We start from the raw sequence: 15,828 nt of genomic DNA on the forward strand, positions 1-15,828 counted from the left end.
GGCAGATAAAAACCCCTGAGGAATTCTGGAAGGGAGTGAAGACCAGGGATGCTCTCTAAGTTATGCTAATGAACAATCAGGTTTGGAAGCCATTGCCCTACCAGTGGTCGGCAAACTCATTAGTCAACAGAGCCAAATATCAACAGTACAACGATTGAAATTTCTTTTGAGAGCCAAATTTTTTAAACTTAAACTATATAGGTAGGTACATTCCTTATGGAGGTAGCACCCACACATGGTATTTTGTGGAAGAGCCACACTCAAGGGGCCAAAGAGTCGCATGTGGCTCACAAGCCATAGTTTGCCAACCAGGGCTACGCACGAGGTTGGGTGCCCTTACTGTAAGTCTCCACAACACTCTCTTTTATAAAGTTCCTCATTTGTAATTATTTAACACCTGTCTTTCCTGCTTAAACAACCTACTTCACTGCAGTCTCCTCTTGACTTAGCACATTGTAAGCACTTAAATATTAGTTGAATAAACTTTTACTATCTTCCCCTAATAAATCTCTTACCAAGGACCTGATTAAAGGTAGTGGTTTTCAAACTTATTTGATAATAAGATAAAATCCTTTGTTTAAAGAAAAGCTTAATGAGAACATCAATATGTAAAACTGGTAACAGCTGTTTTGGTTTAAACTGCCAACATGGAAGGGCCTTCAAGCTATTTACCTTCCTTCCACCCCTTATGCTATCGAAGGGGCCCAAGGAACAAGAATTGAAACCCCTGGTTTGGAGCACATAAAAATACTGTTGTTCTAATTTAATATTAGATACAAATAAAATCATGGAAGATGTTATGAAGTTAATTAGTTTGCTGTCAGCAATCAAAGATGACAAGGAGATTGTCCTTCATTCTCCAATATTAATAAACTGACGATTTTGTCATTCCATATACCCTTATCACATTTTCTCTGCCTCCTCCTCACTTAGCTCAGTTCAGTTGGACAGAGGAAAATAAACACTTAGTAGTACCTGGATATTATGAGATATATGAAGGATCAGAAATGCTACAAGAATGCATTTAGTCTGACCAGGAGGTGGCATAGTCAACAGAGCATTAGCGTGGGATGCTGAGGACCCAGGTTTGAAACCACACTGAGCACGGGGGATTGCTGGCTTCAGAGTGGGATCATAGACAACACCTCACGGCCAGTGGCTTGAGCCCAAAGGTTGCTAGCTTGATCCCAAGGTCACTGGCTTGAACAAGGGGTCACTGGATTGGCTGGAGCCTCCCCCCCTCATGGCACATACAAGAAAGCAATAAATGAACAACAAAGTGCCGCAACTACGAGTTGCTCCTTCTCATCTCTCTCCCTTCCTGTCTGTCTGTCCCTATCTCTCACTTAATGCATTTAAAAGAACAATCATTTGTTTAACAACTAAACAGTTGATTTTATTAGTTCACAAACTACACAGGCACATACCATGTGAGAGCTAAGGCCACACAGCCAAATAGAGGAGGAAACTGGTGTTTTCATAATCTATTTTTTTCTGAAATAACATAGCATAAAGATCTTAGTGAAAAAGAACGTGGACTCTGGAATTAGAGCTTCATTAAAATCCTGGCTCTGATTCCTTAAGCCTCAATCCTTGAACAAGTTACTTAATCTTATTCTGCCTCAATGTTTACATCTATAAAATGGTAGTCAATAATTTCTCCACATAATTCTCCTTTCCTTTTAACTCTCCCTCTTTCCCAGATCATAACTTATTAAAGTCAGAAATGAATTGGGATATAAGGCCCTCAATAATTCTGTTTCAAAATCAGGCCTTGAGCATACGTCATTGCCTATATGGCATAGCTCCCGGGCTCCCAAAGGGAAATATCACAGCTTTGTAATAGTCAAGATTCAAAGTATCAACTGGCAACTAGGACTAGAGCTTAGTCTGCCACTCCTGACACTCCATCTCTTTCTAGTTACAAGACTAGAGAGAAAACTTTCCCCGCCCATAGCTCCTCTCTTATCTCTGCAAGGTTATTCAATGGAATTCTCCTATCAGGGTGAGATAAGATATTCCAGGGAAAGGAAGACGGGTAGGGAGCACCTGCATGCTTGCTCTTGTTCTTTCTTTTCATAGAGGTCTCGTGATCACTCTGGATCCAAGCTCTAGGCTCCCTAAGCCTAATCATTAGCATTCTGCACATGCCCAGACTAGCTCACTGGACTTTTTTGGGGGTTTTGGAAACAAAGCCTTAACTAAGGGTATCTTTAATAGGTCACTGTCTCTTATGCATCTATTTCTTTTAGAAAGTAAATAATCTTGATATCATCAATCTCTAAAGCATGGGTAAAATAAAAAAGACACAGGTGTACTGAGGACGTGAATCCAGTGTCATGCTCCCCAACCGCCTCTTCCTGATCCTATATGAAGGCAATTCTGCAAATGTACAACATAAGGACTAATGTTTCGGCTCAGAAAGACCTTGCAACGATATCTATTCAAAAGAAATTTAAAGAATGTCTGAGCAATGGAAATAGAAGAATGACCAAAACCTGTTTATTTTCAAAAGCTCACAGTAAGACATGAAAACAATTACAACAAAAACACTGACCAAGTATATACAAATATAGGGACTACCTTAGTCTGCCTTACAGGAGTTGGACAAGACTGAACCTTTAAAGAAGTCTGAAGAACAAGAATTTCAAACGATTAAAGGGAAGGCATTCCAAGCAGAGGTTCCAATAGGGACTTACGCATACAGGTGAGAAGAGCTATTTTATTTGGGGACACTCAGGCAAAGTGGGTAGATGGTGAAGGGGGAAGGACATAGGAGGGGTAGGAGATAAGGCTGGTGAGAAAAGGAAAGATTAAATCATGAACAGCCCCTGAGGCTAAGCAAAACAATTTACTTTGAACTTGATCACAGCTACAGGAAGCTACTGAAAACTTCTCAATTTGAGAAGAGAGCTATTCAGGTTTTATTTTATTTATTTATTTATTTATTTATTTATTTATTTATTTAGTATTTTTCTGAAGCTGGAAACGGGGAGAGACAGTCAGACAGACTCCCCCGGGGCGTCGCTCTGTTGCGACCAGAGCCACTCTAGCGCCTGGGGCACAGGCCAAGGAGCCATCCCCAGCGCCTGGGCCATCTTTGCTCCAATGGAGCCTCCACTATGGGAGGGGAAGAGAGAGAGAGGAAGGAGAGGGGGAGGGGTGGAGAAGCAGATGGGCGCTTCTCCTGTGTGCCCTGGCCGGGAATTGAACCCGGGACTTCTGCACGCCAGGCCGACGCTCTACCACCGAGCCAACCGGCCTGGCGTTTTATTTTAATAGATCTGGTGGCCATAGTGACTGGTAGAGATATATGTGTGTCTGTGGGTATTGGCGCCCATGCTCAAATACCTGTGTGTATGAGTTTTAAAATAGGGGGTGGAGTAAAGGAGTAGACTAAAACATCAAAGATAACTCCCACTGGTGCATGACTGCTGTCAATTCCTGGGGATGAGGAATCTTAAAGTGAGGTACAAGTTTGTGGGAGGAAAGAAAACTGATAAATTTGCTGTTTATACCTTGCAGATATTTCTTCGGTCTGTGGGAAATCTGGGTGAAGATGTTAAATCACCATTAAGTTCTATGTATCTACAGCCTAGGAAAAGGAGAGAAGGATCTGAATTGTACGCTAAAGCTTGAGAATGATTAGAATGAAGGTGCACTTGACACCAAGGGCATGGACAGAATTAACTCCTAGGTTTCCGATGGAGACAGTGGCTGCCTTTGCTCCAGTCTCACACATATGCAATCACCTACTAAAGATGCCCATCAGTCCCTTCTGAGGAAGGCTGCCACAAGAGGTTCTTTATTATATGTAGTTCTTTGTACTCTGAGACCCTATTACCAGAGCAGACCCCAAAAAAGAATCAGAGAGCTTGATCCAGAGGCAAATACTGATAGGCTAATCAGAGGGCTTACAAGGTGTTCCCACACAGAGCTCCGCCCACAACTTTATGTCCATTCCAGAAAAATCATAAAGAAATAAGTTTTCTCACCTATAAAATGAACAGATTTACTATCCACACACTAGCACACTGGCCTTTAACCCCAGATTATCAGTCTTGTCTTAACTTAATTGTCCCAGCCATACCTCTAAGATAACTCCACATGAGATCTCTTACATCATGTAGTGTTTTTAACAACTTCCTTTCATATACACATTACTCTAAAAATATCACAGGACTTAGAATAAAACAAAGGAAACACTTTCACTAAGCCTCTTAAGTCCCTTAATACACCTTCTCCATGAACTCCATATGATTCACAACAATAAAAAAAGTTTTTTTTTTTATTTTGTTTAGCCTGACCTGTGGTGGCACAGTGGATAAAGAGTGAACCTGAAATGGTCACCAGTTCAAAACTCTGGGCTTGCCAAGTCAAGCCACATATGAGAAACAAGTACACAACTACAATTGATGCTTCCTGCTCCTCTACCACCCCCGCCTTTCTCTCTCTCTTTCTCTCCCTCTCCTGGCTCTAAAATCAATAAATAAAATGTTTTTTTTAATTGTTTAGAATAGTATCACCTTAGAGGAAATGAAACCAAAATGAGGAATTAATTTATTTACACAGCTAGAAAAAGTTGCCTGCTGACAATAGGCCATATACTTTAGAAATGTACAAAATTCTGGAGAACATTAAATGCTTATCATAATCTCAGGTATGATAACCTATAAAATTGAGCAAGACCTTCTGACAACAATCTCCATTCCAAACTGTACTGTTACATTTCCATTATCTCTGGACATTTTTCTAAGTACCTCAGGTGTCCTATGGAACTTGTACCAGATGACCAAGGAGTCACCATACACTTTTACTCCCAGTGTTATATAAATCTACCACAATCTAAATAATTTAACCATCCCTCTTTCTCTTTGATCTTCCTTTTCTTCCCCGCTGATATTCTTAAGAGATGGGTTGAAGGAACGAAGTCCTGAACCCACTAAAATTAAATTGTATGAATTATTTCTTGAAGAGCCCACAGCCTTTACTAGATTTTTAAAGGAGTCTAAGCCCAGCCCCCAAATGTTATGGCCCATTCTATATACTTGGTCACCTAGGAACATTTCTTAGCCTGACAATACTCAAGTTAACAAAGCCCTGTTCTATCAATATCTTCAGATTTTCCTGCAGTCTGCATATTCTTAAGTATTAAAAAAAAAATCAAAGATTCGCAATGTCAACTCTTTCCATAAGAATGCTAATTGCTGATTCCTACTGAGAAAATGTTTTGGAAGGAAAAAAAAAAGAAGCAGTAAGAATTGGTCCAACCACTGCTGATATTTTAGGATTCTCATTCAGAGAGCTGTACTGTCTTTCTCCTGACAGATTTATCACGGTACAGACAGAGTACATACCATTTATAGTGATTCATTTCAACCCTGCCTTAAACTGAGAGTGCCGACCGCTTTTCTTGTATCTTTATAATGCACCAGAAAAGAATGTGAACCTAGGATTGTTTGGGCTACTTCTGGAAACTAAGCAGAAGCATTAAATACAGGAAAAGAAGTCTCTATTTGGCGAAAAATCATAGCTCTAAAGCACACGACCCAACTAGTTTTCTTAGCTCTCTGGCTAACCAGTTTAGTACAGACCATTTCCTCTATGTCTGTAATTCTATTTTCCCTAAATGCTGCAAACAGGATATTTAAACTAAATCATCAAATGCGAGTGAGTCAAACAACTAACAAAGCCCGGCGGCGGCGGCGGCGAAGAGAACGACGGTGTTCGGGCGGCAGTGCGGCCAGGGGCTAACTACGACCCACGGACACCTTCCCTACACCTGTTCTGAGGGATGAGTCTGGAGCCCGGCTCCTCGCCACGCAGGCGGGGAAGGGAGAGTCCGGTGCTGCGGGGCGCTGGCCCGTCCCCAGGCTCGGCAGCCGGTGCCCGCCCGGCCGCCCTGCCCCCGCGGCCTGCTCCAGCCCGGCAGGCAGCGGTCTCGCGTAGAGCGCGACACCGGGACTAGAGCCCCGAGCGGCGGCGGACGCGAGGGGACGGCGGTGCCGGGCCCCGGAGCCCAGGGTCTCTGCGGTCCGTCCTGCCCACCGCCCCCGCCCCCGCTCACCCGGACTCTTCAGGTTGTAGCGGGTCTCCATGGCTGGCGGCTGGCCCGGCTCGGTCTCCTCTCCGCGCCGCCGGTGCCGGGTCTTCGCGCCGCTCGGGCCGATGCGGCCAGGCCTGGGAGCTCCCGGACACCGCCCAGCCCCGGGCCGGACTGCGGGCGGGCGGGGCGGGAGGACGCGGGCGAGGCGCTGGCTGACCGCGACACCGCCTTCCCCGCTCTGCGCCCCCGTCCCTGTGGGCCGGGCGGACGCCGGCGGCGGCGGGCGTCGCTGAAGCGAGCGCCGGGCTGGAGGTCAGCTCCGCGATTGGCCGCGGACAAAACCCCGCGGGGCCGCCGCTTGCGTCACCGCCTTCGCCCGGGTTCTGTGAAGTTGCCCTGACGTGGCAGTCTCTTCGTGGCGGCCTGTCAGCGCGGCCGTCGGCCCCTCGAAGCTCGCCCCGCTGCCGCTAGAGCGAGCGGCGCCCTCGTCTTCCTGTTGCCCGGGCTCCCCGGAGGCAGATCTTCCGCCAGGCCCATCCGGGGACCCCAGGCGCTCGCGGGTTTTAGCGAGGAACGGCGAGGCCGGAAGCGCCCCGACGGGACCCGCTGCGGGGGGTTCCGGCCCCCGGCCCCGGGCTGTTTGAGGTGGCCCGAGCCCCGCGCAAGTTCTCCGCAGCCCTCTGCCTGCGCGCGGCCCCGCGGTGTCTGCAAAGTGCTCCGTTTTTTAGACCCAGTAGCTGTTTCCAGTAGCTGCTTGTGGTGGAAACAGTTAAGTAGGGAATTCCAGTGATAAGGGAATTGGTTGGGGCTCTGGTAACAGGTGTGTGTTTTTTGTTTTGTTTTGCTTTGTTTTTTTAAGATAACGTGCATAGGTGCCAGACACCTTTAAGCATTGTTGGAGATTTTTTTTAAAAAAAAGAATTAAAACCTGTCAAAATATAAAACGAAGGGAATTACATTGAATTTGGGGGAATGCATACAAATATGAAAAGCCTAACTTCAAAGGACACACTTCGTGGTTCATTGTGGAGCTAGTGGGATGGAGAGAAAGAGAACTGCGGGTTCTGACGGCTTCAAAGAGGAGCGAGGATTTAGGAAATGCGGGAGGGAGGGATCGGGATGTGAGGAGGATGAAGAGGGAAGGAAAGAGTTCCAGGTTGGTATGAAGAGAGTTTATCAGGTTGTTCAAGTTTTGTTCTGTTATCCAAAGATAGAAAACTTTGATTTTGAAGGGTAGCATAATATGCTACCTCCAAATGCGCATCTTCGGCACAAGGATTATTTTGAGTTGTTTTGAGAAACAGGGGGCACAGGAGAATCTCTGAAAACAGAAGTTTCCGTTTGTAAAGGAAATTTACATTTGTAAAGGAAATCTCTATTTGTCCTGTCTCCCTCTGTGTATCTGGAAGAGAAATTTGACTCTAAATCACCAGAGAATCTTATGGAGAAGAAGGCCCTGACAAATCTGCATAACCGACTTTACCCTTCCTACCCGCTTCTCCTGTAACATCCCCGGTGTCCCCAACCCCATCTTTTTTTTTCTTTCTTTTCTGTTTTTAGCGGAAGATGGTACTCTAAGTTGGTGGTTTGGGCCATCTCAGGGAGTTACTTGGTTTCCCTGGGTATCTCTCATATGTACATGTGATATATATTAATAAATTTGTATTCGTTTTTTCTGTTCAGCCAAGAACTGAGAAGGGTAGAGGGACAGTTTTTTCTCCCTTACATTTTCTGTTGTTAAAATTAAGAACCTAAGTCTAAAATGAATTGGCCTGGCTGAGTAGCTCAATTGGCTAGAGCATCCTGTCCATACGCCAAGGTTTCAGGTTTGAACCCAGGTCAGGGCACATACAAGAATCAACCCATGAGCCCTGGCCAGATAGCTTGTTTGGTTAGAGTGTCCCCAAAACCCAAGGTTACAGGGATGATCCTGGGTCAGGGTACATATAGGAACAGACCCATGTTTCTCTCTCTTCCCCTCTCTCTAAAATCAATAAAATAAAATAAAAAATCAATAAATACATTTTTAATCCACCTGAAATGCATAAATAAGTGGAACAACAAATGTCTCTCCCTCTCTCAAGCAATATAAATATATAAATAAATAGTGGCCTGACCTGTGGTGGCGCAGTGGATAAAGTGTCGACCTGGAAATGCTGAGGTCGCCGGTTCGAAACCCTGGGCTTGCCTGGTTAAGGCACATATGGGAGTTGATGCTTCCAGCTCCTCCCCGCTTCTCTCTCTCTCTCTGTCTCTCTCTCCTCTCTGTCTCTCTCTCTCCCTCTCTCTTTCCTCTCTAAAAATGAATAAATAAAGAAAAATAAATAAATAAATAAATAGTGAATTGAGTGTTTGGTATCTGAATTGTACCAGCACCCCTTTGTAAAGAGTGAAATTGGAGGTGTGGGGTGAGGCATGGAGGATAGCTAAAATAAAATCAGATGATATATTTTTAAGCCATTCCATAATATTGTTTTCTGAAAAGTATACTGATAATCTGAATAGCCAAGATATGCAAGCAAAGCCAAACATACTGTTTCATTCATTCTGTTAGAAAAGAAGCAAGAGGCCTACAATGGAGTCACTTGTGCTATGCCTCATGTCAGCTAGTCAAGACTTCATACCTACTTAACTAGTTTTAGCCACTCCCAAGAATGTAGTTTCAGTTGGTCAGTCTGGAATTTCCTGGTTAGCACTAGTGAAGTTATCCCTAAAGACCCCTATGATTCCCTCAAGGGAGAATGACTTAAGTCTGAAACTACTCACTCATATAACTGAAATGCTCAGTCTCTCTGACTCCATCTTATTCAAGCCTACGTTATTTCCAAGGTGCTCAGGCTAATAGCTCCTGCTAAACATTAGAGGAATTCTGCTTGGGGCTGAGATTTTACAAATACAGCCCCTCCCATTTTTCTTTTTCCCTGACATAAAAGAAGCCTGAACTTTGTGGTTTCTTAAAGTGGACTTGAGGACCAGAACCTCTGTTTTCTCTAATGCCAGGCAACTTTTCAATCAATAAATCTTTTCTTACTTCAAACTCTGACATTTTGAGTTTTGGCATTTTGGGCACACACACTCTGGATTGGTAATCATCTTTGCTAGAAATTTCCTTTTTCCCAACACCTTTCTGTTTATAAAGACCTTCCCTTTTCTACAGCTCAGGGATCTCCTTTCTATTTGCCATTTAAAATGCAGTAGGTTCATGAATCATTGAATATGCCAAGTTGATCGTTAAATTTACTCAGGTGAATCTTGTTTTTTTAAATAATTCTTTGTGTTGAATCTTCAAATTGTTTAACTCTTGACACTCTCTCTGTACCACAGCCCTGCAAAAGCCCATGGTTTGTTCATTAGGCTTCACAATAGAGAGTTGTGAAGCAAGTACTGTGTTCCCATCTAATAGCTGAGGAAACATTGGTAGAAGCACTAGGAAGCCTTTGGTTATTCAGCCTTTAGATCCATTAGTCAAACTCTGGATACAATAGCCCTTTGGAGCTCTCCTTTCTTCCTTTCCATAGAAAGGGGAATGTTTTGCCTTTCTTTTAGACGTTAACCACCACCTACTTCGCTCCTTGGTCAGGCTGTTTCACAAAGGTTCTTAAGGTTTCATTCACATTTTCAAGGCTACTTACCTAGAAAGTGGAAGAACACTGATTGAAGAAGTCCAGGACTTCTTACTCTAAAATCTGGATTGTTTTTGCTGTGCTAAAAGAGAATCTGGCCATCTGTGCCACACAAGGCCTTTTTTACCCCCATTTGAAAACAGGGATATGAAGCCTGACCTGTGGTGGCACAGTGGATAAAGCGTTGACCACTGAGGTCCCAGGTTTGAAACCCTGGGCTTGCCTGATCAAGGCAAGCATATGGAAGCAACTACTATGAATTGATGCTTCCCACTTCTCCCCCATCATTCTCTCTGTCTCTCTCTCTAAAAAAAAACAGAAAGATAGAAAACAAGGCCCTAGCCGGTGGCTCAGAGTATCTGCCCACCATGCTGACGTCCTAGGTTTGATTCTCGGTCAGGGCATGCAGGAGAAGTGAGTATCTGTTTCTCTTCCCCACTGTCTCTCCCTTTTCTCCCTCTTCCCCTCCTGCAGCCAGTGATCCAAGAACATCAGCCTCAGGCACTAAAAATAGCTCAGTTGACTTGAGCATTGGCCCTAGACAGGGTTGCCAGGTGGATCCGCCAGGGTACATGCAGGAGTTTGCCTCACTATCTCCCCTCCTCTTACCTAAAAAACAAACTAAAAAAAAACAGGGGTGTGTTTCTCAGAGCCTCAGAGCTATTCTTGGACCACACACTTTATTTTTTCTTCATCATTGAAAACTTTTCTTATTTTTTAAATGATATTTTTTCTTGATCATAAAGTAATACATGATTGTTATTCAGTATTTGGAATATAAACAAAAATATAAATCTCCCACAATCTACCTGCCCAGAAATGCCATCATGAACATTTTACAGTATTTTCCTTGAGCCTTTATTTATAAATCACAGATATTTGAACAGAGTTAAAATTTCATTGTATATCTTTTTTTTATACTAAAAATATCTGCCATCAGCTAACTGGTATAACCCTAGAAAGAGGCTTAAGCTAAAAGGAAACAAAGCCAGGGCTTATAAAGGCTCCTTCTCCATCTGGCCCTCTTTATGGAAATGAATGAAGAATTCTAGTTAGATTAATTGGGATTGGTTGAGTTTAACACACAAACAAAGGATACTGGTTGGCAAAATAGGATGGCTCCTTTCAAAGTAAAGAATATAGATGATCTGTTTGTTATGGTGAGGAAAAGATAAAGTTGAGGCATGGCTGAGTTCAAAAGTTTAAGGAGAGCCCTGGCCAGGTAGCTGAGTTGGTTGGAGCATCCACCCTGATAGGCCAAGGTTATGGGTTCCATCCCAGGTCAGGGCTCATACAAGAGTCAACCAATGAATGCATAAATAAGTGGAACAATGAGTCAATGTTTCTTTCATGTGCACACTCTCTCTAAAATCAATAAATAAGATTTTTTCAAAAAAAAATCCTGTTATGTTAAAAAAATATATGTTTAAGGAGAGCTCTTCCTGCCATCCTGGAGCCTGTGGAGGCCTGCATGGAACAGGGCTTCTACAGTGACAAATATGTGTGGAAGGTTGTGGTTCAAGGCCATTTTTGCTGGCTATAAGCAGGGTCTCTGGAACCAGAGGGAGCACACTGCTCTTTGTAAAATTGAAGGTGTTTTATCCTCAAGATGAAAATGAATTCTATCTGAGCAAAAGATGTGCTTGTATGTACAAAGCAAAGAATAGCACAGTGACTCCTGGTGGCAAACTGAACAAAACCAGAGTCATCATCTGGGGAAAGGTAACTTACACTAACTACTGGAAGCAGTGGATAGTTCCTGTCAAATTCCAGAGCAACCTTCCTGCCGAGGGCATTGAACACAGAATCCATGTAACTGCTGTAACTGTGTAATAAGGATTTAAACTTGTTGAAATGTAAATAGAGTGAGGTAAAAATAAATGTATGGAAAAACATGCTGGGTGGAACGTGTATATGACAAACTTTTTCTTGGCCTCCTGGCTCCATTTGTTTCCCCTGACATAAATGACTCCACCCTGGCAATCTCTGTTCACACTGATTACTTGTTTTGCAAGTCGCAGTGTGTATGGCCTGTAGTCACAGCCATCATGGCCAGGCACTTGCAGGTTCTCATTAGATTCGGACAGACGGTAAAGAAACTGCAGAGCCAAAAACTGGTGAGCCATTCCTTTATTCTAGCCTCGCAACTGGTCAGCAAGTAAAACACACACAGGGCACCAAAACCCACTCACACGTTCTCCGGTTCCACACCAGGAGAATCTTTTCTGTTTTTCACTAGAATCAAAGGCCCCCCACTAGTCTTAGCAGAGCTCACAAGACCCCTCACCCCTCTGGTTCCCATCTGTGTACCTTCTCCCTTCTCATCTCTGCACAAAACTGGCTTCTCTCTCTTTCCCCTCCATCTTGGCTTCCTTCTTCCTCCAGCAACATTAGCATAACAATGACCCTCCCCAAGCAGGAAGTGATTAGCAGTTTCACCTCGCAGCACCATTCACGTGGGCAGCGGCCATTTTTAACAGTAAAAGTGAGCAAACTCTGAAGATACAGATTTTACAAACTTATTTGCCCAACACAGTGCTATGATCACTTAAACTGATACCATGAATTGACTAGTTTTACATCAGTGTCTTCCTAGTGTGTAATTTAAAACAAGAAACAGTTTGGAAAGCCATAGATGAACTTTATTGTAAATGTTTTATTAATTCCTTTGAATATTTAATAGTTTTTTTTTTTTCATTAAAAAACAAACAAACCCAGCCATAGTTTTTTCTATTGTTTTTCCCCCCAGGATTTCCCCTTTAGTGGGTTAAGAAAAGTGGACTGATTTTTCCATAGGGTTGTAGCTGGTATTAAGGTTAGATGTTGGTTATTATCAGTGACATGAGTTTAAACTCTGGCTTCCTTAACAAAAATGCCCGACAGGAAGTTCTTTGTTTGTGAGGAGCCACTGCGCCACTTCAGCCGCAGGTGTTGTAAAGTACCAAAAGCTGCAGAATTAATATTAATATTTTAAAAGGCTTGAAGAACATTTTATTAATTTGGGTTAAGGTGTGCAGAGAAATTGTGAGAATAGTCTCTGTACTGTGTGATTGGCATAGTCAGGATGGCCCTTGGCATTGTATTGTAAATGTAAAGGGAAGGAAAACATGGATTCCCAGACATTCCATCACACCTGTGGGGAAAGGGGTGAATGGCTAGCCAGGTGCAGGAAGAGAAAAGCCAAAATAAACCTTTTCTTATAGCAATGAGCCATTTGCGGGTATTTGTTCCCACAGAAACTACCTCTCCTATGTGAATGCATGTGGTTAATGTGTGTGACTCTGGACAGAGAGGGCGGATAAACATTAGAGAATATAGGAATACCTTTTAATATGTAAAGAGACATCTTTCTACCATTGTGTTGACTTGTAAATTTTGTTTTCTCCAAAATGATGTATGGCTTGCAAATTGAACATGGTCCTATCATGTTAAAGGACATAGCACTATAACCAATAGTGGTAAAAGGCACCTAATTGCAATTTTTGCTTCTATACTTCCCACTTACAAAACTATAAAACCTAGGTAGAACAAAGGGCCAGTGCGCTCTCCCTCAGATTTCTGTCAGAGTTGCCACCGCTTGGCCAAGCTAGACAATAAAGCTTTGATGTGTAATCGACGGACTTTGTTCGCGTCTTCAATGTTTTGGGTCCCTTTGGATTAGGCTTAACAGTTTGGTGTGCCCCACCTTGCTGCTTTGCAGGTCTAATAGCTAGGATTTTGTCTACCATCTATCTGGTGGCCAGCCAAGAGCTCCTGTAGAGAATATAACTTCATTTTTTCTTTCTCAGTTTGATGTTCAAGATACGTCTTAACTGCCCATTCCATTTGAACACTTTTCTAAAACTGTATTCCAGGAGAAAATATTATTGAGAACTATCAAAAGTAAGTATATTTGAAACCCAGCAGAGTACTTATGCCATATTTCCCCATGTATATATAAGACGCACCCATGTATAAGATGCACCTTAATTTTGGGTCCCAAAGTTTGAAAAAAAAAATGTATTACGTAAAGTTATTGAACTCAAGTTTTATTCATCATAAAATTCATTCAACTCTTCATCACTGTCTAAACTCCCATCCATTAGCTTGTTCTCAACTGTGTCTGATGACAAATCACTGTCTTCATATATTGCCTTGTCCTCAGTTCCATCTATGGCATTTGAAATGCCACACTTCTACAACCACTGTATAAGATGCACCCAGTTTTTAGACACCAAATTTTTTGGAAAAGGGTGAGTCTTATATAATATTTTCAAGAACACTGGTTGACTTGGTTTAACTCCTGCTGTAGTGACTTTAAACCCACAGTAGTAACCTGCAGGACCACATTTGTACACCTGAGGGGCCTTGCTCATCTCAGACCAATTAAAATCATACAACCACAAGTCCTCATTTCAGCATTCTGTGTGTAGACCTAAGAAAAACTGGCAATTCTTTTACACAGCGTGTCCACAGGAATCTCATGGTCATACTTGTATGTCCAACTAGCTGCCTTATAGCATGCTCTCTCTACCTGAGGTGTGTCATCAGCTGCTATTCCTGTCATCATATGGCCAATGTTTTTAGTTGACTTGAATAAGTGGTCACTGTGCTGGAACCCAATAATTTCTTTTGTATGACAATTACTGTACATTTTTTCCCTCTGACAGCTGATGAATTAAGGCTACCTTGGTTAATAGCCTTAAAAGCATATTGTACTTGGTAGAGCCGGACCTCTGATGAAAAACTGGCAATATAGTGGTCAAAACCAGTGCTGGAACCACGGGACATGTTGGTGCACCCATTCCTGCAAGAACGGTCTCCGGGCCTCACAGCTCCCACATCAGGCCTACAAGCACTTCGTTGTTGTAGCAGAAGCTCATTTTAAGGTGTTCCACATTAATAACACTGGGGAACAAAATTTTTGTTGAATCCACAAAAAACACTCGTTCTTACCTAATTCAAGTGTGCTGATTTCAAATCTGACACTAGTTTTTCTCTGTAAGCTACAGTTGTTTTGCAATTCAAGATTTTAGGTTTTCATCTTATTGTAAAATTTTCAACATTTAGTTTAACATAATAAAGGAGAATGTCTTCTTGGGCATCATCTTTGTGAAAATATAATGATTTATATAATGCAGCAAATACACTAAAAGACATGATTGCATCAGAATTTGTCTACAATTTCAAAATAGAACATATTAAAACACTTACTTTAATCATAAAATTTGCGCAAAACTTATTTAAATTCTATTCAGGCAAAAATTGGCGTTTGTAGCTCTTGTGTTTGTGTACTTGTTAAGGACAATCTCGTTTGATGTTCCAGCAGTAGTCTGCTCATCACTAACAGCTCCAAGATTTTCGGGAAACGTATCAAGGTGACTGTTCAGGAAGTGAATCTTAACGCTCATGTTACATCCAATGTGGCGGAAAGCCAACAGCATCCTTTGAACCAGAAGTTTATAGTTTTTCTGCTTTTTTGTTGCCAAGGAAGTTCTTTGTAACTGCTACAAAAGACTGCCATGCTGCTTTCTCCTCCTTATTCATCTTCCTGGCAAATTCTTCGTCACGTATGAGGGTTCAAATTTGAGGTCCATCGAATACACCTGCTTTTATCTTCTCAAAAGACAAGACAGGAAAAGCAGAAATAATATGTTGAAAGCATTCACTTTCTCTATTCAAAGCCTGGACAAACTGCTTCATTAAGCCAAGTTTGATGTGAAGTGGGGGAAAAATGATCCTGTCTCAATTAACTACAGGTTCATTCACAATATCTTGCATCCCTACTTCAGAGCTTCACGTTGCAGCCACTCCTTCTGTGTCCAGTGTTTCTGCTGAGCTCAGCTGTCCCACAAACACAGAAAGCAAGAATACTTCGTGAAACTGTTGTCCTAGCAGGAAATTTACCATTTTAAGATCCATACAAATGATCCAGTTATGCTCCTCATACTTCAGTAAGTCAAGGACAATTTTTATGTCATTATAATCTTCTCGCAGATGAGCTGAATAACCAATTGGAACCGCTGCATAAACATTACCGTTGTGTAGAACACATTTCAGACTCCTTTTAGAGCTATCAAGAAATAGCCGCCATTCTGTTAGACTGTAAGTGGTAACATCTAGCTGGCTGAGAAGACTACTGCCTGATATCATGACAGTAAACAAAGTGTTTGTCTTCAG

The 15,828-nt window shown here is 42.5% G+C and overlaps 1 protein-coding gene and 2 pseudogenes across 3 annotated transcripts in view; 1 reads left to right on the plus strand and 2 right to left on the minus strand.

Annotated features, from left to right (window-relative positions):
* Positions 1 to 6,487, minus strand: part of UBE2J1 (ubiquitin conjugating enzyme E2 J1) — a 29,985-nt gene extending 23,498 nt beyond the window's left edge. For all 3 annotated transcript variants that reach the window (XM_066254262.1, XM_066254260.1, XM_066254261.1), the window contains exon 1: positions 6,068 to 6,487. In XM_066254262.1, the coding sequence (XP_066110359.1) occupies positions 6,068 to 6,098 (31 nt within the window). In that variant the 5' untranslated portion in view covers positions 6,099 to 6,487. The remainder of the gene's footprint in view (positions 1 to 6,067) is intronic.
* Positions 6,488 to 11,168: 4,681 nt separating this feature from the next.
* On the plus strand, positions 11,169 to 11,502 carry LOC136319227 (large ribosomal subunit protein eL33 pseudogene; annotated as a pseudogene).
* Positions 11,503 to 11,857: 355 nt separating this feature from the next.
* On the minus strand, positions 11,858 to 14,440 carry LOC136319228 (proteasome subunit alpha type-6 pseudogene; annotated as a pseudogene).
* Positions 14,441 to 15,828: the final 1,388 nt, after the last annotated feature.

This window comes from Saccopteryx bilineata, chromosome 1 (genome assembly GCF_036850765.1).
Source record: "Saccopteryx bilineata isolate mSacBil1 chromosome 1, mSacBil1_pri_phased_curated, whole genome shotgun sequence".
NCBI lineage: Eukaryota > Metazoa > Chordata > Mammalia > Chiroptera > Emballonuridae > Saccopteryx > Saccopteryx bilineata.